At 42.3% G+C, this 22,222-nt stretch overlaps 3 protein-coding genes across 4 annotated transcripts; all 3 read right to left on the reverse strand.

Moving 5' to 3' along the window:
* Positions 1 to 88: 88 nt before the first annotated feature.
* LOC118406871 (putative zinc finger protein 66) lies at positions 89 to 5,544 on the reverse strand. The gene is made up of 4 exons (XM_035807258.1): positions 5,394 to 5,544; positions 3,394 to 3,575; positions 2,371 to 3,130; positions 89 to 1,809 (listed from the first exon to the last, which is right to left on the reverse strand). The coding sequence occupies exons 2-4, from the start codon at positions 3,568 to 3,570 to the stop codon at positions 557 to 559; spliced, it is 2,190 nt and encodes a 729-aa protein (XP_035663151.1). The 5' UTR covers positions 3,571 to 3,575; positions 5,394 to 5,544; the 3' UTR covers positions 89 to 556.
* A 770-nt stretch (positions 5,545 to 6,314) lies between these two features.
* Positions 6,315 to 11,371, reverse strand: LOC118406867 (zinc finger protein 271-like). 2 transcript variants are annotated; one of them, XM_035807254.1, is made up of 4 exons: positions 11,252 to 11,371; positions 10,082 to 10,263; positions 8,773 to 9,457; positions 6,315 to 8,337 (listed from the first exon to the last, which is right to left on the reverse strand). In XM_035807254.1, the coding sequence occupies exons 2-4, from the start codon at positions 10,256 to 10,258 to the stop codon at positions 6,635 to 6,637; spliced, it is 2,565 nt and encodes an 854-aa protein (XP_035663147.1). In that variant the 5' UTR covers positions 10,259 to 10,263; positions 11,252 to 11,371; the 3' UTR covers positions 6,315 to 6,634. The 2 variants fall into 2 exon arrangements, with proteins under 2 accessions (XP_035663147.1, XP_035663146.1); XM_035807253.1 differs by lacking the exon at positions 11,252 to 11,371 and adding an exon at positions 11,045 to 11,068.
* Positions 11,372 to 11,915: 544 nt separating this feature from the next.
* On the reverse strand, positions 11,916 to 21,139 carry LOC118406860 (zinc finger protein 665-like). The gene is made up of 5 exons (XM_035807216.1): positions 21,106 to 21,139; positions 16,678 to 16,859; positions 14,820 to 15,762; positions 14,219 to 14,335; positions 11,916 to 13,990 (listed from the first exon to the last, which is right to left on the reverse strand). The coding sequence occupies exons 1-5, from the start codon at positions 21,119 to 21,121 to the stop codon at positions 12,339 to 12,341; spliced, it is 2,910 nt and encodes a 969-aa protein (XP_035663109.1). The 5' UTR covers positions 21,122 to 21,139; the 3' UTR covers positions 11,916 to 12,338.
* Positions 21,140 to 22,222: the final 1,083 nt, after the last annotated feature.

The raw sequence follows: 22,222 nt of genomic DNA on the forward strand, positions 1-22,222 counted from the left end.
TAGCACCATGCACTGTAGTCTCTTACTGCTATGGAAAAATATTCGCGGTGGATTTAAGTTCGCGGTGAAGCAGCCACCGCAAAAAATTAAACCACCGAGAAAGTTTCTGCATTTACAGTATATGCTGGGACTTTAAACCTTTGTTTAGAAAATGTCTCCAGCTTTTGAATTATCAATTGTCAAACACGGTGGAAAACAAAACACACTGTCGCTTTTTAGGTCAGAAAAGAAAGAAGTAATCTTTAAGGTGGCCATGGCCATCAAATTACAGTTTCTCCATGTAGATAGACAACAACATTTAAGGACCCAACATTACAGAAAAAGTGGAACCCTTCATCTTTCACTGTCCCAGAAAAAGAAGTCAAACTCAAATAAGCTATAATATAGAGTCAGCATTTAGTTCAGAGTAGTCACATACAGTATTGTTTTCCATTGTATGTTACTTTGGGACAAGACTTATTTGAATTAACTACAACAATCATGGATCTGACAGCTATTTACTAGTAATTTCCTATGTACTTTGACTCCTTTTAGAGAACAGGACAAATTCTATGAATCAGATTAAGCCTTGCTCATGCCTAGCTTCATGTTTACGCAGCATGTGCCCCAGAGATGTGGAATAAGAACACTTGGTACATTTCAGGGGCTTTTCTCCGGTGTGAAGACGCATGTGTACAGCAAGGACTTCCTTCTTCTTTGCCCTGTAGTCGCAATGCTCACACGGAAACGGGCGGCCCAGTTCGTGCGACGTCAGGTGACGAACTAAACATTGTTGATCAGGTGTCAAAAAATTACACCCATGAGTGGTGCACCCAAACAGTTTGTTTGCTGTGGAATGTTCCTCTATATGCTGTTCCAGTCTCTCTTTAGTCTTGGCGATATATCCGCACATGTCGCAAGTAATTCTATTAGAGTGCTTTCCGAGATGGATACTCAAATCGTCCTGAGTGTCTGCATTGAATTCACAGTGTGGGCATTGGAATGCGTTATCTCCATGGACTTTGTTGGTGTGATTGAGGACGACTGCTTTAAAGGCGGAACTAAAGCCGCACTTGTCACATTTGTACTTCTTGTTTGCGTTGTGTCCGCGCCTGTGGCTTCTCAAGCTGGGATAAGTCTTGGCTGAGAACTCGCACTTGTCACATTTATAGGTCTTCTCATGGCCGAAAGTTTTCATGTGTTCTTTTAGCTCACGAAGTAGGTAAGTTTTGTGGTCACACTCAGGGCAAGAGTACTGCTGACTCTTCTTGTGTGATCTGGCTAGGTGAGCAATCAACTCATTCCTGTCATTGCTTGAAATTGGACAGGACCGCACCGGACACTTATGTACATGTTCTGTTTTATGCGCATCCTCGTGCTTGCGTAAAAGACTTTTGGTTTCAGCAAAGTGGCTGCAGTAGGCACATTTGTAAGAGTTTTTCCCTGGGTGAGAGATCGTTACGTGTCTCTTGACGATTGATGGTTTCCTGGCTGAAAAGGCACAAAGCGTACACTTGTAAGGTCTCTCACCAGTGTGCTTATATATGTGCAACTTCAACGCGTGCTGTGTTGGGGCTTTGTACCCGCATTGCTCACAGAGAGCGCCACTTGAGCCAGGGGGACTATGTACCTGCTTCATGTGCGTGGAACGTTGGCTGCTATACTTGAAGGAAACGTCACACTCCTTGCACTTGTAGTAGCCTTGTTCTGGACTATGTAGCTTCATGGGCTCCTGAGGGTGTGCCTTCTTTTGCCCGTGGGAGTCTGTGACCACCTCTTCAGATGGTCCTGCAAGACCTGAACTACTGTCTTTACCACTAACATTGGCCTCTGCAAAACAAAGTATACACTTGTGTAAGAAAATGAAATGAAAATGTGCACAGATGTGAGATGACAAAAAATAAGAGTTCTATTTTACATTTAGCTGCTTTGTTTAAGTTAATTGCAATACATTTTGGCAGTTTAAGCATGCACAAAGATAATCCAGGCTTTATGTGACAGCAGAAAGGGATAGACAATACAAAGAGTGAATAAAAGTTTAAACAAAGCCCATTCACCCTTCACATCATTTGAGGAAAAAACATACAAATTAGAGTTCCACAACTTCATACCTTTGCCAAATTGAATAAACCTTTTCAATTGATGTATTTACAATTTCTAAAATGTTTCCAAAAGTGCTTTGCCAATATCCCTATTTTCTGACAGTTGCAGAACAGTTGAATGAACCTATCTCACACACTGAGTAGGAACTTGGCCTGCAGGCAACTGTTCATCTACATCATAGTACATGGTAAGATTTTGTTACAGAATTTCCCAGAGCCTCTAGCACTCTATCACTGATACTATGTGGCTGTCAACAAAGAGAGAGCACACATATGCAGAGCCACCTACCTACAGGTATGTCACCGCTGTGTGGCTGTCTGTCCTCCACTGGTGAATCTGGCTGCCAATCTGGATCATCGTCATCTTCCAATGGAGCATCATCTTCATCTGATGATACCCCATCTTCCTCCTCATCTTCTTCTGCATTGGGGTCATCCCCATCTTCATCCACAAGCTCCCTCATGGCTCCTAGCTCTGTCACTACACTACAGGACTGCCTGGTGACTGTGACAGCTCGAAGCTCCCTCTTCAGGTACCCTTTTCCCAGTCCCTCCTTTGTTGCAGTGCTCTCTTCTAAAGTCTCAACTGCCTCATTATCGATGTTCTGCAGGTTTCTCACACTTGAAGATGATGCTTGTGTCTCCAAGGTGTGCAGCCTTGCACTTTTCCTTGGTGAGGTTACTGTCGTTGTCTCCACAATAACTTCCTGGGCAAGTATAGGGAGTCTCTGTGGACTTGACATTGTCACTGATGTTGATGGTTGTGTTGCAGTGAGGTTGGTGCTTCTGGTTGGACTAGTGACAGGTGTACTGTAGCTACCATTTGATTGAGTCAGACTTACGTGTAAGTCTGCATTGTTATTACTGGTTCCTTTAACTGGAACAATGTTGGTGGCACAGTTTGTCAAAGTCACTGTCTCCATCAGGTCTTGAAGGTCGTTTGACAAGGTCACCCGCATGTTCCTCTGCTCTGTGGCAGAACTGCAGGATGTACCACTAACAGCCATAGGAGGGTCTGGGATCACGCAGCGATCGGTACCTTGGAACTCCTTGATGGAAGAAAAGAATGCATACTATTTTACACATTATACAATAAAGTACCTAATAGTCCCACATAAAAAAGCATTCAGTATTCTATCTAGCTCCCAAAGTACTCTTTAATTGAATTATTGGCCCCAGTAATCTTAAACAGTGTTGGCATCACTACATATATGTATGATTTTGTTCCAAAAAAGAGTAGTGAGCACATAATGTTTTTACAACTACATGTATAACGTACTCAGATGCATACCGTACTTAGTTAGACGCATACCTTGATCATGAGGAACCACAGCTTGCTGACTAAACTCTCCTTCTTGTAAGTTTCTCCCACAAGGATGTTCCTTCTGCCAAGTTCAAGCAGAAGTTCCTCCTGGTGCAGTCTGGGAAGGATGGCCAAGGTCACCTCCTTACACAGACCACAGATCTTAGCAGCCTCTGTGGTTGCCATGGTAACTGAAAGCAATCGGAAGCTTCCTTACTCAAAGACCACAAAAAATGCCAGTGTTTACTTTATTTGTCAATACCCTGCAAAATAAATTTTTTTCAGCCTAGTTTTACTTCAAGTTCTCTTATGATTATGCAAGTGGTTGCTTAAACTGAAGCTATTTTTCATTATCATATAACGAGGGGACGTTGACCAATCAGAATACCCCATTTCATGTTGGTCATGGCCATAACACATGGAAAATCATTAACAGCCATGCATTACATTCATCAACAAACGTGCGTTAATGACTTTTGAAAGCTTGAACCAATCAGAAGGACAAACACACAGGACTCTAACTAATCAGAATGTGAGATACATCAATCAGAATAGCACAGAGCAAGGAGGAAAGATCAGACCCCAGAGGGAGGAATGATCATGAAATGATGAATACAGTTTGAAAACTGGCTTAATATGCCAAGACGGCAATGTTTCGATTATTTTCTGTGGAAATGTTGGCTTCAAAATGCAATATGTAATCTCCTTATGTACCAGAGAACAAATGTGAATTTTCAGAAATTCTACAAAGGAATTCACACGCATAGTACCAAGGGATCTATGCGTCATACAGGAGTTTGCAAGTTTGGGTAGGCTATATCATATATATGATACATATACTATAATAACCATATCACACCATATGCACCTCGGGGCAGGTCATTAACCCTTAATTATGCAATGGAAGGTGCCATAACTTTGGCATACCCGATTGTGATCTGTCCTCAGAATGAGTCAGATTGTCCTGAATTTATCACAAATATCTCTACTGTGACAGACATAACTGTGTTATAAACAAATTATTTACTTTTGTTCTCAGGGATTTCTCATGTGGAAACTCTACGTACCAACCATGCAGTGTCTACCACCTTCTTGTTATCATGCCTATGTTTAGATAGCTGAAATGTTTCTACTATGTAGCCACCCATACCTAGGTGTTACGTTAACAACTGGGCTGAAGTGGGGTGTCCATGTTAACAAAATAACAACCAAGGCTAAACAGACATTGGGAGTGATCAAACGCAACTTGTGGGCATGCCCAGCCAGGGTAAAATCACTTGCAAACACATCACTGGTAAGACCTAACCTTGAATATGCTGCAACAGTATGGGATCCGTATACAAAGAAAGACAAAGATAAACTTGAAAGGGTACAGAACCAAGCTGCCAGATTCTGTACAAACAACTATAACAGGGATGCTAGTGTTACCAAAATGAAAACAGATCTGCAGTGGACATCACTTGAAGACAGAAGGAAAAGGTCTAGACTAAATGCATGATGTACAAAATGACCAATAAACTGGTGGACGTACCGACTGATAAGTATCTAATACCAGCTCAAAAACGAACAAGAAACAGCCATGACTTCAAATACAAGAGTTACCAACCTAGGATTGATGTGTTCAAAAATTCGTATTTTCCCAGAACTATCGTAGAGTGGAACTTGTTATCACCAAGCACAGTAGGGGCATCTTCTCTGGATAGTTTTAAAGAACGCTTGCAGATAGATGTGCAAAAGTTAGGTATGACGGATCGTCCAGTGTAATATAACCAGCTGCTGCTGCACCGCGTGCCTGCGAAGCTGGTGTGTTACGCCGAAGGGCGGTTATACCGGCTATATAGATACAGATACAGATACAGATACTATTAAAACTTATTTCCACTCGCGGCGCACGGTGGGGAGGGGGGCGAGGAACTGACTATAGTTTTCGGGGTAATTATGTTACCGTTCCTCGTTGATAATGTAGACAAAACCACGGTTGTCGTCACAAAATATACATAAATACTAACCTGGTGTAGAAAGTTTCGCAATAAGCCCACTTTACTGGCGAAAGAAGTCGTTTTACCTCTACCGACTTTCGGTATACCCAGACGGCGACCTTACGGAAAGGTCAAAGGTTGCGGATATCACCGCATACCTGGTTATCCAACATTGTCTACAATTTTTCCGCTTACACTCCAATGCCCTGTCCGATGTCCAGTTGTTCGAAATTTGAATTACAATATCTTAGTTTCTGTCCATTTGGCTGCAATTTTGGATGAAAATATCAGTATAACCAATATCTCAGTTGTGCTTTTTGAAGGAATTATTTCTTATCGTACAGCTGATTGGACAATATTAACAATGAACAAATTTTGACAATGGCTGACTCTGAGATTACGAACTTTCGCTATATCCTTTCCAAGGAGGTTAAAGAATAAGCTCCTTGATCCTTTCCGTGATAACAACTGAATATCTTTGTCTGAAACTCCTGCAGAAAAACTTAGTCAAACCTGTAAATGTCACTAACTAGTGTCAGAACCTCTGCTTAAGGACCGCCAGGCTATTATGGTCTTTTTGGTGGTCCCATAGATTAGCCAAAAAGCAGTTACTCAAGCAACTGGTTATGGTTTTATGTGGGTAGTGCCATATCCCAAGTACTAAGTACGTTTCAATTGTTGGATAGCAGCTGAAACGTCTGACCGTTTCCAAAACCATATCCAGTTGCTTGAGTAACTACTTTTTGGCGTATCTTATTACCTGAATGTCTAACCTACGTCAACCTCCTTGCCTACATCGACGTCCTATAGATTATTTTCCCCATTGACCCCAGTATCAAGAATCCTGTATAGAGTGATCTTATGTACTTTGATCTACTGTCACCTTTTACCATTGCACACTTCTCTGGGACTTATGAATGAGAGTTTTACTAAATAAAAGACTGATGACAGTTTCACAATGTTAAATTCTTTTATTCTCCAAGGTTCCAAAGCATAGATCAAACACACCTGCAAACCTGTTTCTTTCCTAGTAATAAATAATAAATTATCATCCTCATTGCAAACATGTATACGCAACTAAATGAAATGGTACTACATTTCATTTTGATAACAGAAAAACAACCTCATATATTATTAAAATTATAAGGAGGAAACAGACCATGGAAAAATGCTTTTAAGGCCTTGGCCTTTTAAATATTCAAATATTAATGATCATAGAATTGTTCATAGAACATTGATTAATTTTGGAAACAATAGTCTTTGACGGAATCCTAGGAATTTTCATCATCCTTGTCATTACTTTCCTCCTGTTCAACATCACCATCACCATCATCCTCTTGGTCCTCATCATTAATGTGTTTCATTGCATGTAAATACAGTTCATGTCCATCTGATGCTTTGAAGTCGCAGTGCAAACACCGATGTGCTTCGACCCCTTCTTTACCGATGCTTGGGTGCTCCATCAGTGCCTCCCCCTTGTGCAGTTTCTTGTGTTCGGCTAAACTGTTTTTGCTTCTTGCAGTGAACTGGCAAATATCACACATGTTTGGGAAGTTGCGTCCGTGCCCTGCTTCATGTCGCTTCAGTTCCGGTGGCAGAGATGTAGCAAAGGGACACTTGGAACACTTCAATGGTTTCTCTCCGGTGTGAGTCCGCATGTGAGTTGCAAGGTCTATCTTCCTCTTTGCTCTGTAGTCACAAAGCTTGCATGGATACTGGCGGCTTGGATCATGCGAAGTCACATGACGAACAAAACACTGACGATCTGGACTTGAGAAATCACAGCCATGAAAATCACACTTGTACATTTTCAGTCCAGCGTCGTGTTCTGCTATGTGCTGTTCCAGCCTATCCTCAGTCTTTGCAACATATCCGCACAAGCCACAAATGATTGCATTAGATGGATCAAAGTGCTCTCCTAGATGGATACTCAAATCATCCTGAGTGTTTGCGTTAAATTCACAGTGTTGGCATTGGAATGGGTTGTCTCCGTGGTCTTTGGTGTGTCTGAGGAGAACGAACTTTGTTTTGGAAGTAAAGTCACACTTGTCGCATTTGTACTTCTCAGTTTTCTTGTGGTTTGCAATGTGTTGTCTTAAGCTGGCATAAGTATTGGCAGAGAACTCGCACCTGTCACACTTATAGACCTTGCCATGGGTTTTCATGTGTTCCTTCATGTTGCAAAGTAAGTCGGTTTTGTGGTTACAGACAGGGCAAGAGTATTGCTGACTTGTCTGTCTCTTATTGTTCGATCTGGCTCGTTGGGCAACCAATTTATTCCTGTCATTGCTTGAAACTGGACACGGTCTTGTAGGAGATTTATGCACATGTTCTGCCTTATGCGTTCTTTCGTGCTTGCGTAAAAGACTTCTGGTTTTAGCAAAGTGGCTGCAGTGGGCACATTTGTAACAGTTTTCCCCTGGGTGGGAGACCTTGGAATGTCTGACAAGGGTTGGCATATCTCTGGCTGTAAAGGCACACAGTAAGCACTTGTAAGGTTTCTCACCTGTGTGCTTATACCGGTGCAACTTCAACATGTACAGTCTTTCGGCTTTGTACCCACATAGCTCACAGAGAGCACCACTTGCACCCGGGGCACCATGTTCTTTCTTCATGTGCAGGGAAAGTTGGCTGGAGAGCCTGGAGGAAAAGTCACACTCTCTGCACTTGTAGGCTTGCTCTCCACTGTGGACCTTCATGTGATCCTGAAGGTGTGCCTTCTTCCGCCCTCGGTACTCGCATTTTTTGCAGGCGTAGATACGGGTCTTGTCGTGACAGGTCTTGTGCTGTCTGAGGCGGTGTCCAGATGCTGTGGTAAAGTCGCACTCTGGGCATTTGACTATTGGACTGCGACCTTGTTGCTGAGATTTGGTTGGTCCGTCATGACGAGGGGGTGTCAAGATTTCACCTTGTGAGACAGTGATCACTTCTTCAGAGGTTCCTGCATGACTGTTTTTATCACTTACACTGGCCTCTGCAACACAAAGACTGTAAGAAAATGAACCAAAAATGTGCACAGACTTAAAAAAATATTTTCTACATGTATGTACATGTGAATAATGTATTTTATTTTTTGAGAGTCCAACTGTAATTACATGCTGACAATGCAAGCACACTTATCATCTCACAAGGTGCCCGTTAACACAAGAAACAAGTAACTTTACACTGTTTACATATGCATTTAAATCATTCTTCCCACTACTTCAGAAGAAAACATACAATCATATGTCAATGTGTGTAATGTTTCACTGTCTCAAAACTAAAACAAACATTTGTAATTTTTGGACAAATGTATATTTCCAAAAGGGTTGTGGTGTTTCAGGGATAATCTGAAGCTGTTGTTACTTAAAACAGTAGTAGTACTCAGTACATGTGCACAGGGAGAGCACACATATGCAGAGCTACCTACCTATGTCACTGCTACTGTGTGGCTGTCTGTCTTCCACTGGTGAATCTGGCTGCCAATCCGGATCATCATCATCCAATGGAGCATCATCTTCATCTGATGATACTCCATCTTCATCATCATCTTCTTCTTCTGCATTGGGATCATTCCCATCTTCATCCACAAGCTCCCTCATGGCCCCTAGGTCTGTCACTACAGTGTTAGAGCCCACACTACAGGACTGCCTGGTTACTGTGACAGCTCGAAGCTCCCTCTTCAGGTATCCTTTCCCCAGTCCTTCCTTTGTTGCAGTGTTCTCTTCTAAAGTCTCACCTATGTTCCTCAGGTTTCTTACACTTGAAGACGATGCTTGTGTCTCTAAGGTGTGTAGCCTTGCGCTTCTCCTTGGTGAGGTGACTGTTGTTGTCTCCACGACGACCTCTTGTGCGAGTATGGGGAGTCTCTGCGGACTTGACATTGTGACCGATGTGGATGGTTGTGTTAGGGTGGGGTTGGTACTTCTGGTTGGACTAGTGACTGGGACGATGTTCGTGGCGGTGTTTGTTGATGTTACTGTCTCCATCAGCTCTTGAAGGTCGTTTGACAAGGTCACCCACATGTTCCTCTGTTCTGTGGCAGAACTGCAGGACGTACCACTAGCAGCCGTAGGGGGGTCTGGGATCACACAGCGATCTGTACCTTGGAACTCCTTTATGGAAGAAAAGACATAAGAATATAGCTTCTTCCATCGCGTTTTCACTCACTCACTCACTCACTCACTCACTCACTCACTCACTCACTCACTCACTCACTCACTCACTCACTCACTCACTCAGTCCCATAGTTTGTTTTACTATGTTACAACATTTCTAAAACATGGTATTTCCAAATCTTTTAAAAAACAACAAGGATTTGATTAAGGCTAATTATCAAAATTTCTGAATTTTCTCATCAGCATTACTGGAATGTATAATTTCATCAGATTTTGTTCTATTAAAAAAGCAGAGTAGACCTATTTCAAAGACCATAATGCCACATCAATTGATTTACGGTGTTCTCAGATTTAAAAAAATAAAGATACTAGTATAACAAGAGGATATCATGAAAGAACACAGTACGGCATGGAGGAAAACTCCATAAAACTGAGTGCACCAAGGCATAAACCTGGTCCTCTGAGTCATTCAAAAATATGCTTGACAAAACATAAAATGCTTGGAAAACAATGTTTTTCCAAGCATTTTATGTTTTGTCAAGCATATTTTTTAAATCTGAGAACCATGCAACAAATTAGATTGATGTGGCCTAATTTGAAAGTTTCCTGCACTGCCCTTACCTTGATCATGATGAACCACAGCTTGCTGACTAAACTCTCCTTCTTGAAAGTTTCTCCCACAAGGATGTTCCTTCTGCCAAGTTCAAGCAGAAGTTCTTCCTGGTGCAGTCTGGGAAGGATGGCCAAGGTCACCTCCTTACACAGTCCACAGATCTTAGCAGCCTCTGTGGTTGCCATGGTAACTGAAAGTATTGGAAGTGATTTCCTTAGATTTATAGATAAGGCATAAACCACATTAAAAAGATCAGAGTTTCCTTCAATGTTATACATCAATATTCTGCAAATTCTAGTGTGAGGGAGTTAATTTCGAATGCCCCTGGTATGAAATGGGCAGCCAAAACCTCCTTCGGGCTTAATAGTAAATAATAGCCTGGGTACCATCTTATTTCTACCAGGACTCCTTACACTCGCTGCCCCCCAAAACAACTAAGGATCATACAATCAAAAGAGGCTCTGGTCTGCTTGCTCTGTATGGTCTAGCTCATAACCAGAATGACCAGACGGAACTGTTACTAAGTGTTAGGCCTAACTATTCTCAAGACTATTTTTTTCAGGGTAGCGAGTGTAAGGAGCCCAGGTAGAAATCGGATGGTACCCAAGAGTGATAAATTTTTTTTTATTGGCGTGCAGACTGTCATGGGCCACTGAAGAAACCAGCCAGTGGCTCGATCGTTGGTCTGGCAGCCAGGGTTAGCAGCATATTAGTACAGATGAGTTGGATGGTAAAGAGGATGCCGGTCGTTGGGAGGGCATACAGGGTCTGACTACCAGGGTAGCTAAAATTCAAATTAATCAGACTGCTTCGATTATGCACAACAACCCACATATCAATTTATGAACCTTAATTTGTGGCCTTTGTTCCCTGGGGTTTCGCCTACCACCACCCCCCCCCTCCATCTATTAAGTAAACTACACGTCCCCACCACAAAGTGCCTACCACCTTCTTGTTATCATGCACCTTACCCATGTCTAGATAGCTGAAATGTTTCTGCTACGTTGATCCAAGGAGGTTAAAAATTTGGTTGATCCAAAGAACTGCTTTCCCTGGAGACTCTAGGTGGGGAGGGGGACCAGGAACTGACTTCCGCTTTCAGGGTATTTTGGTACCTTTCCTCATTGCTAATGTACATAAAATCATATCATTGGCACAGGATGAACATAAATACCAACCTGGTGTCGTAAAAAGCCCACTTAAGTGACGAAAATAAGTCGTTTTATACTTGTTTTCTTGAAATTGGTGTTCACAAGATGCAAGATGGCCACCTGACCTAAAGGTCAAAGGTTGCAAAAGTGACCGCTATCCTGATTATCCGAACTTGTCTACAACTTTCCCGCTTACACACCAATGCCCTATTCCGTGCCCAGTTGTATGAATTTTGTATTATAACAGGAAAGGTTAAACCTTTAACGATGGCGGTCTTGAAAAGGCGTCTTCTGACAAGAAACACCTGTTCCACCACACCTTTCACTGTATTCTGGAGAATATTAATAAATAAGTAAATGGCTAACTCTGGGATTACCTATACATGTATTTCTCCCCATCCTTTCTGTGATAGCACCTCAATACCTTAGTCTGAAACTCCGTTGACAAACTTAAAGTCAAACATGTACTCTTACTCACTAATGGCACATGACCACCTTAGATATTCATCCAATTGACCCCATCATTAAAAATTTCTACTTTGACCTTCTGTCACATTTTACCTTTGGAAACGTATCTGGGACTTACGTCCGAGAGTCTTACTAGATAAAGAAACAGAGATTTGGACAATGTAACATTCTTTCTTTTATTCTACAAGGTTCTGAGCATAGTCCAAACAAACCTGCACATCAGTTTCTTTTCTAATACTTTATAATAAAGTTAATTGGAAACAATTCAATAAATCGAACAATATCATTCTAGTTGACTTGTAATAATCTACTCAATGTTCAAGCAAAGGTACTTTAATAATATAAGCAATTTCTTTGTTTATTTGTAACCCAACCTCTAAGTCTAAGATAGAGAAGGCAAAACCCTGCAAACCAATGTTCAAGATACAGGTAATTCAGATGAGCAACAATGGTTGTTTCATGGTTTTTGTACCTGAGTGTTATCTTGAAATCTATTCAATAAATCATACAATCAAAAAAATCATATATTTACTAGTAGTCATAAGAATGAAACAGTCAATAATTTCAAGGCCTGAGTCTTTTGAATATCAATGATCATACAATTATTCATAAATTCATTTTGAAAACAAAATTGTTTGAACAAATTCTAAGAATTCGAATCATCCTTGTCAGTTTTTTTCTCCTCTTCATCATTCCCATCACCCTCATCCTCTTGTTCCTCATTAATGTGTTTCATGGCATGTAAATACAGTTCATGTCCATCTGATGCTTTAAAGTCGCAGTGCAAACACTGGTGTGTTTCGGCCCCTTCTTTACCAATGCTTGGGTGCTCCATCAGTGCCTCTCCACTGTGCAGTTTCTTGTGTTCGGCTAAACTGTTTTTGCTTCTTGCAGTGAATCCGCACATATTACACATGTTCGGGTAGTTGCTTCCATGCCCTGCTTCGTGACGCTTCAATTCGTTAAGTAGAGACGCAGCGAAAGGACACTTGGAACACTTCAAAGGTTTTTCTCCGGTGTGAAGGCGCATGTGAGTTGCAAGGTCTGACCTCTTCCTTGCCCTGTAGTCACAAACCTTGCATGGATACTTGCGGCTTGGATCGTGCGAAGTCACATGACGAACAAAACACTTATGATCTGGAGTTGAGAAATCGCAGCCACGAAAATCACACTTGTACATTTTTAGTCCAGCGTCATGTTCTGCTATATGCTGTTCCAGCCTTTCCTCAGTTTTTGCAATATATCCACACAAGCCGCAAGTGATGGCCTTAAACACATTAGCGTGCTTTCCGAGATGGATACTCAAATCATCCTGTGTGTCTGCTTTGTATTCACAGTGCGGACATTGGAATGGGATATCTCCATGGTCTTTGGTGTGCCTGAGGACAACAGACTTTGAATTGGAAGTAAAGTCGCACTTATCACATTTGTACTTCTCAGTTTTCTTGTGGTTTGCGATGTGATGCCTAAAGGTAGCATAGGTATTGGCAGAGAACTCGCACTTGTCACACTTAAAGACGTCACCATGGGTTTTCATGTGTTCCTTTAGCTCACGCATTAAGTAGGTTTTGTGGTTACAAATGTTGCAGAAGTACTGTTGACTCTTGCCATGTGTTTGGGAAAGGTGATCGAAGAATTTGTCCCTGTCGTCAGATGAAAATGTGCATGACCTCACCGGACATTTGTGTTCGTGTGCGGCCTTGTGTATCTTTTTGTGCTCACGTAAAAGAGTCAGGCTTTCAGTAAGGTGGGGGCAGTAGTCACACTTGTAACAGTTTTTGCCTGGGTGGGAGGCCTTCACGTGTCGTTCAAGGCCTTTTGATGCCCTGTATGCAGCAGAGCATTCTGAGCACTTATAAGGTTTTTCGCCGGTGTGTTTACGCATGTGGACTTTTAGCGCATACCCTCCAGTGGTTCTGAAACCACACTGCTCACAGAGCAGGCACTGGGTGCCGTGTTTCATTGCCATGTGCTGGGTAAGTGTGCCACGGAACTTGCAGGTAAAGTTGCATTCCCTACACTTGTGGGATTGCTCTCCTGTGTGGACCCTCATGTGATCTTGAAGGTGTCCCTTCTTCCGCCCTCGGTAGTCACACAACTTGCAGGCGAAGAGGCGGGTCTTGTCGTGTGTGGTCATGTGCTGATTCATCCTCTTCGTGGACTCTGTGGTGAACTCGCACTCTGGGCATTTGACCTTATGACCGTGACCTTGAATGTGACGTTTCATGACCTTGGGATATCTGGTATTGTAGCCACACGTAGGGCACTCCAATTCTTTTTCTAATTGGAAGCCCCTTTCTGTGTGAAACAAAACAAAAAAATGTTATGCAAGTTAGCACTAACCATATTGTTGACAGTCAATTTTCTTAAAACTTTCTATTGTTCAGTTGTCAGAGACAATGCCATTAGTGAAAAGTTGTCAAGATGGTGAGACTTTTCCAGGGCTTGAAATACCTAGCTGTGGTTTTCAGGAAAATTGCATCAACAGTGTGATAAAACAAAACATATGAACTTTGTGAGGCTTACCTCTTGTTTTCTTGGATGAAGTTTTCTGCAACTTGTGTGGGGGCTGCTGAGGATATGTTGGTGAAGTGGTAGCCTCTTCAGGTGTAATCCCTGAACTGCCATCTTTGGCATTGGATTCTGAAGAAGGAAGGAAAAGTTCTGTAAATATGTACTAAAATGCATGAAAGACCATCCATTCCATTTTCTATCAATATAAGAGTTTAAAATGTGTACAAAAAGGACACCAATTTTGCAAAGAGCAAATCAAAAAGCTTCCTCATTCTACCTTTCTAATTCTATTATGTTCCATAGTTTTCTATTTAATTCAATATGGGTTATTATGTAACAAAGACAGCCAAAACATGTACATATATCTCATGACCTGCCAACAAAATTGCAAAGTGACAGATAACAATATCATAACATGTTAAGTTTTTAACTTTTAACACATCAACAAACACATATAAGTATGCAGTATAATGAAATTGTGAAATGTCATTTGGCTTGAGGTGCAAAAGATTTGTCCTAGGACAACCTAACTGTCTCTAAGATGAATAGATAATTATAGATAAACAACAATAAAACACACTACAAATCATGGAAAAGACAAAGCGTCACCTACTTCTCTTACTGCTACCGGGTGGCTGTCTGTCCTCCACTGGTGAATCAGGTTGCCAGTCTGAATCATCATCATCATCCAATGGATCATCATCTTCATCCGATGATACTTCATCTTCATCATCATCCGATGATACTTCATATTCATCATCATCATCATCTTCTGCTTCATTGGAATCCTCTCCATCTTCATCCACAAGCTCCCTCATGGCTCCTAGGTCTGTCACTACAGTGTTGGAGCCCACACTACAGGACGTTGACCTTGTTACTGCCATGGCACAAAGCTTTCTCTTCCCTTTTCCTAGTCCGTCCTTGGTTGCAGGGTTTTCTTCTGAGGGCTGGTATGTCTCAACCACCTCACCAATATGCCCCAGGTTGTTTAGACTCGAAGACGATGCTTTATCTTGTGTCTCTGAGGTGTGCAGCCTTGGACTTCTCCTTGGTGAGGTGATTCTGTTCTTAGACAATCCTTCCTCTGTCGCTGTCTCGACTACAACTTCTTGTGCGAATATCGACATAGGGAGCTGCTGGGGACTTGCTATTGTCACTGATGTCAAAGGTTGTGTCTGAGTTGGGTAGGAGCTTTGCGCTGCAGTAGTGAGAAGTGTACTCGTGCTAACACCATTGGCTGAAGTGGCGGTAAATGTGCCATTTGTTTGTGTTGGACAGTTTGCGGTACCTGTAATGGGAACGGTGTTGGTTTCACCGTTTGCCGACGTCACTGTCTCCATCAGCTCTTGTGTTGTGTTGGGGTTGGTGCTTCTGGTTGGACTTGTCACTGGGACGACGTTTGCGGCGGTGTTTGTTGACGTTACTGTCTCCATCAGCTCCTGAAGGTCGTTTGACAAGGTCACCCACATGTTCCTCTGCTCTGAGGCAGAACTCCGGGATGTACCAGTAGTAGGAGGATTGCTTGGAGTCACTGAGTGGACCATTCCTTGGTACTCCTTGAATTGATCAAAGAGAAAAATGTATAAATGTTACATGTTTCACTATTCAGTTGCAACAGTTCATAAGGTGGTAATTTGAATAATCTAAAAAATCTAGAGAAGTCAAGAATTCTTTAAAACTCTCCTTCAAAAGGGGACCTTCAATTATTTTCCTGTGTTTGTTACGTTGAGTGAAAAAAACATGGCATAAATTACCTTTCCCGAAGGGACCACAATACCTCATGATTTTGAATCAACAGTCTAAACCATAAGGTCATCATGCCACCATGTCTTGTCTTCTAAATTCAATGTAGAAGTCCCTGTCATAAAGTATGTAGACCCAAACAGGGTTGGACAAGTTTTCTAAAATTCACTTGTCCTATCGGGCAAGCACATAAAAACTTTGCTTGTCCAAACCAACTTTTTACTTGCCCAAAATTCAAATGACTGTCGGTGTCACTTATTATATGCATTGTCACTTCCAGCAATGGAATTCTTACTATTGCCTCTATTTTTCAATGTTGACCATTGCTTGATGTCATGACTGTAGAAGGTAACAAATAAATCAAAATCTCACTCAATAGAAAAATCTTACTTGCCCGATCAGACAAGTGGGGTAGGTCTAGTCTCCAAGCAGACCCTGAACGGTGCCTTAGAGATAGTATCAAAGCTGGCAAAGGAGAATAGCCAGCCAAAGGAGAATAGCCAGCCAAAGGGAGATAGCCGGCTAAGGGAGTAAAACGGGCACCGGAGCCGCTATACTAAGTCCCTGGCCAGCTTTGATACTATTTCTAAGGCACCGTAGGGTCTGCTTGGAGACTAGGGTAGGTCATGCACTTGCCCAAACAGCACTTTCACTTGCCCGGGACAATCGGGCTAGTGGACTTGTCCAACCCTGCAGAAAATTGTAACTCAAGGCACCCTTGATATTACCTTAATCATGAGGAACCACAGCTTGCTGACTAAACTCTCCTTCTTGTAAGTTTCTCCCACAAGGATGTTCCTTCTGCCAAGTTCAAGCAGAAGTTCTTCCTGGTGCAGTCTGGGAAGGACTGCCAAGGTCACGTCCTTACTCAGGCCACATACCTTTCCACCCTGTACAGTTGCCATGGTAACTGAAGGAATAAAAAAGTGCTTATTTTAGTTTGATTAAATTATTGGGTTACATAATACCCTGATTACAAACAGGCCCATGACTAGCATTGACTAGTATTAGTAATGCTTCGAATGGTGGTATGATCCTCTAGCAGGGAGACTATTCAGAGTGCTACTGCGAAACTAAGATGTTGCAACACAGTTCACATTATGTTGTCCCAAAAGTCTGGTATTTCATTTTCAAAGGAAATCTCAAGAAGGCCATCTCCCAAGAATTTTCAAGAAATGAACCTTCTGTCATAATTATGTAGAACATGTGGCAACATCTTGTTTGCTATATGATATCATCATTTTTTTTTTACAAGTCTCTCTCCTATCAAAGTAATAAGTTTTGCAATTTACCAATGTAATAAATTGAATGTTCGTATTTAAATATGTATTGTTGGTCATAGATTTAACAATCTACATTTGTCACAGCTAACATTGATATAGTGATAGAAGTCATAACCTCACATACGCCTAAAATTTTAGTGGGAGAAATAGGGGTGGCTCGGTCCACGGGGGTCAAACCAATTAATTAGCTGACCTCCGACCCTCCCCAATAGAAGAGCTGTCGCCCCAGCTTCTCTAGCGAGAAGACACGTTTCTTCTTCTGGAGAGTGCAGATAATTCTTAGCCTGAGTATCATCCTCCGTAGTAACCGCTGGCTCACAACTTACTAACGTGGTTAGCCAGCGAAAGTCGTGAGCCAGCGGTTACTACGGAGGATGATACTCAGGCTAGATAATTCTTGGAACAATTTTCGGGCAAAACTACGAAAGCTTCACCCTCCTTTTTCAGCACTGGAAACCAGTGCTGAAGATGGCTTCAGCACTGGAAACCGAGTGCTGAATGTTCGTCAGCACTGGAAAACCAGTGCTGACGCGCTCTCAGCACTGGAGACGTCGGCTTCAGCACTGGAAACCGAGTGCTGACGAACATTCAGCACTGGAAACCGAGTGCTGAGAGAGCGAGAGACTAGACTCTGACATACTAGTATACAGTATTTTAAATTTGGAGTTACGACACGTCCTTTGCTCGACTCAAGGACGTCATATAATGTCCTTGCTCGACTAAAACGTAAGATTGCTGGATTATAAACGTCACCTATCGTTACATTCTGCTCTATAACACCTCTATAACTCTATAACAGTGTGCACAGTGTTCATTTGTCGATTACCTTCGGGGATAATGGAAAATACTCGCGATCGCCGTGACGCTTTCTTTACGTGGGCGGTAATAATAATAAAGTTGTTTGCAATCCCGTTTTAATGATATCCATTCCTTATACATTTCAATTACACAAAACAACACAAATTCAGGCTTTTTTTGCATCTGTATCTATCTTACGTTATATAGCCGGTATAACCGCCGTTCGGCGTAACACACCAGCTAAAACTGCATAAACTTGAAAAATCATCTTTATTAGTATCGTATATAGTACCGCTTTCAGTACTTTGTATCTACACTCTATACATACACCAAGTTACACATTAAATTGAATAGCACAACCAAAAGTTTAACTTTATTTTTAATCAGTATACGTCAAGTATCGCTCTCAGCACTAGGACACTCCAGTGCTCGAAAGACTTCGGCACTGGTTTGAAGAACGTTCCAGTGCTGAAAAGATGTCAGCACTCGTTTTCCTGTGCTGAAGATTTCTCAGCACTGGTGATCCAGTGCTGAAGTGCCCCTGAGCACTGGAAAATCGAGTGCGGAAGGCGAAGCTTTTGTATATCAGCACTCGGTTCCAGTGCTGACGGCGGTTTCAGCACTGGGTAACCAGTGCTGAGTGACCTTTGACCTGACCCGTCGCCACCCGGGCCGCGAGTTCAGCACTGGAGCCGAGTGCTGACGAACATTCAGCACTGGAAAACGTCTTTTCAGCACTGGAAAACGAGTGCTGACGTCTTTTCAGCACTGGAAAACGAGTGCTGAGGGAGCTTCAGCACTGGAGAAAGGCCGATCAGCACTGGAAAACGAGTGCTGAACATTCTTCAGCACTGGGCGCCGAGTGCTGAGGCCGATTCGACCATTGTTTTCAGCACTCGGTTCCAGCAAGGAGGTTAACCTCCTTGGTTCCAGTGCGGAAGGTGAAGCTTTCGTAGACTTGCAATTTTCGGTTCTGTTTGCTGATCTATGTTTTGGGGCTTGGTGCCGACAAAATCCTTAGCTTGGTGCCGACTTGTCCCGAGTGGCTTGGGCTGAATTGTCTTGGGTGTCGAGTTGACCAAGCAAGTCCAAATTGGGGACTTGACGATATTTACTGGGGGGGGAGGGCTGGTGCATAGGTGGGGGGGGGCATTGAAAAATTTTTTGGCCTGGGGGGAGGGCCATTGAAAAATTTTTTGAGCCAGGGGGGGGGCCATTGAAAAAAAATTGCCTTAGGGGCCTTGATAAATACAAGCAAAATGTGCCCCTGAAATGCAGGAAATGAAGTTTCAGATGGTCAAGATTTCAATTTTTCTCTGGACGTCCCTTGCGACGGCTTGCGCATCCGGCGCACACAACACTTTGGCACTCGTCGCCATAAAAAATCTCTTCCTCTGACAGAAAATTGTCATTACATTTAGCATAGTCTACCAGCGAAGTTTATCCCTTAAAATGCAGAAAATCGTGTCTCAGAGGGTTCAAACTTCATCATTTGAATGACATTTCTCCAGACCTACCTTGCGACGGCTCGTGCCATGCCCGGCGCTCGAAATCCTGGAAATACGTTGGGGGCGTCGTCGCCCTCAAAACCATGTGAAGTTCTAATAGAAAGGCCATTAAACTTAGCTTAGTCTGCCAGCAAATTTTGCCCATCAAAATTTAGGAAAGATCGTTTCAGAATGTCAAGATTTCCAAATTTTCCTGGGGGAGCATGCCTCCGGACCCCCAAGGATTACATTGATATAGTTCGCCCTCCCCATACTGAGAAATTTTCTGCAGCCGCCTCTGTCGTGTGATTCCATGTTCGCACGAAGTTTAAGAAAACTATAGAAACTAAAATTGGTATAAATATCAATCCTGCGTGCATCTGTTCTTTGTATACGGAATGGTTCACGGACGGCAACGGGATAAAACATTATGATGTTTACTTTCGTGACAGCGGGCTCTCTGCTGCATATGACGTAATCATGGTGGCGCGAAATTTTTTTGGCAAGTTTGTAGGTTGCAATTGGCCGAAATAACTCCCGTTTTGGAAAAATTGAAGCAGTCTTAAAGCGGTTTTCGTAACGATATCGCTAAAATGTACCCAAGTCTCTTCCAACTACAACATTAATTTGTTTTCTTTTGTGTACATTTCGTACATGTGTAGTGGAAAAGATCGCCTTGGATTACCGTCCCTCCCCGCCCGCTTTTCTCTTCGTTGATGTGGACGCATAAAATCCACATTTTTTTGCCTCACAGAATGCGGGAAATTTCGTTTTAGAGGGTCAAAAATATCAAAATTTCCCGGGTAGCATGCCCCTAACCCCCGAGACCGGTCGGGCCTTCGGCCCTCCGATCCCTGGACGGCCTTTAACAGCTAGCCGTCGGTCTGGCGGAAACGCTCAGTTTCGTGATCTTGCGCATTAAACGTTACCAGAGACTTTTTTCACGTAGATCGGAGAAGTGATATCAGACAAGGTAAGTCTTATAACCGTTGCAGCGCGAGTGTACATCAAGTGCTACATGTTTGTATATATGTCATCAAAATGAAAACTCGGCTGTTGTAAAACTTTGGGAGATAACATATGCCCCAGCAGGACTCCAACGTGCGTAATTTGTTGACGCGCGGGTCTTGACACCCCGATCGTCGTCACGTTCAAACAACGCTACCGCTATTGTTATTGCTATATCATTTAATGACAGACTGTGTGTAATGGAAAAAGCAAGGAAAAATTTGAGGGGGGGGGCCATTGAAAAATTTTTTGGGGTGGGGGGAGGGCCATAGAAAAATTTTGGGGGGCATGGGGGGGGCCATTGAAAAATTTTTTACCAGACCTATTTTGCACCAGCCCTCCCCCCCCAGTAAATAACGTCAGGTCCCTTAGTTACCACCGTTTCGCCCCCCTCCCCCCAACCTCCGAAACATGTACGAGTATCTTTAAACTCGTTCAACGTGATTTGTGTGGAAAAGTAGAAAACAAAATGTACATCTTAATATTTCTACATGTTGAAGGCATCCTAAACTTTCCAACATATGGCTAAAATGTCGTCTAAACGAGCTAAAACTCAACAAAACTCAAGTTGTGTACCAACCTGCTTGGCTTGGCATATGCCCTTTGACATGGAATGTTCCATTAGAGCCCAAAGGTGGGTAGCTTTGTATACATATACCTGTATATTCTTGTAAACCATCAAATGCCATCTTAATCACCCCTTTCCTATTAATGATAATATTATAGTTATAAGAAAATGTTCTTGATTTTTATCATAAAGTGGTTCTTTTGTGAACTACAAACAATTCATATCTTACCTATGATTTTAGTAGACTCACCCATATTAGGACATCTCGTACGCAGGGCAGTCTAGTCAATTCCTTTTGAATTGTCACTTTAAAAGATTTATGATGAAACTTATGAACAGTTTGTAGTGAAATGATTAACGTTTTTAGCTAAAGTCAGTCTAATTGTGACTTTTGAGTCGGGAATGAACATATTGACCATCTTCTGTGCTGAGTACGAGAGTAGCCTGGATCTATGTGATGTTTACATTTACTTTTCTTTCTTTTCCTGAGAGTTTTCTTTGGGGTTTCTGAATGAACAGAGAGGATTTTTCAGCAGCTAGCTTTCAGGATTTTCATTATTTCTGCCATTGTCACACATCTGTACAATATTACCTCCATGAAAATGCAGGTCATCATCTTCGACACCCCCAAATAGCCCAATTTAGGGGAGAGGGGGTATCGTTTTTGGTGCCCTTACCTGTGTGTCTGTTTGTGAAAAGTAGTCGGCAATTAACCTTTGAACCTATGAATGGATTGCAACTGACATTTGGTATGTGGGTAGGGGCTGAGAAGACAAAGGTCAAGGTCAACTTTAGCCCCCCCTGGTGTATGACGATGCTACAATAGCACTTGTTTTTAAATCTTTTGACCTGAACATGCTATGGTCTTGTTTTTTCTTTGGTGGCAGATGAGACAGCTTGTGATTATAACGAAGGAGTGGTGCAGGTTTGGGCCTCTTAGCAGTTTGCTGTGGAACTGCAGGGACATTTTCTAAAGACGTTTCAAGAGGAATAACTTATTAAAGAATTTTGACAAAGAGCTTGTTGTAGTATTTATCGACTTTCGCAAAGCATTCGATTGTATTAACCGTAGTAAAATGTTTAAGATCTTAGAGGCATATGGGGTTCCAAAAGACATTGTTAATGCTAT

The sequence above is a fragment of the Branchiostoma floridae genome, chromosome 19 (assembly GCF_000003815.2).
Source record: "Branchiostoma floridae strain S238N-H82 chromosome 19, Bfl_VNyyK, whole genome shotgun sequence".
NCBI lineage: Eukaryota > Metazoa > Chordata > Leptocardii > Amphioxiformes > Branchiostomatidae > Branchiostoma > Branchiostoma floridae.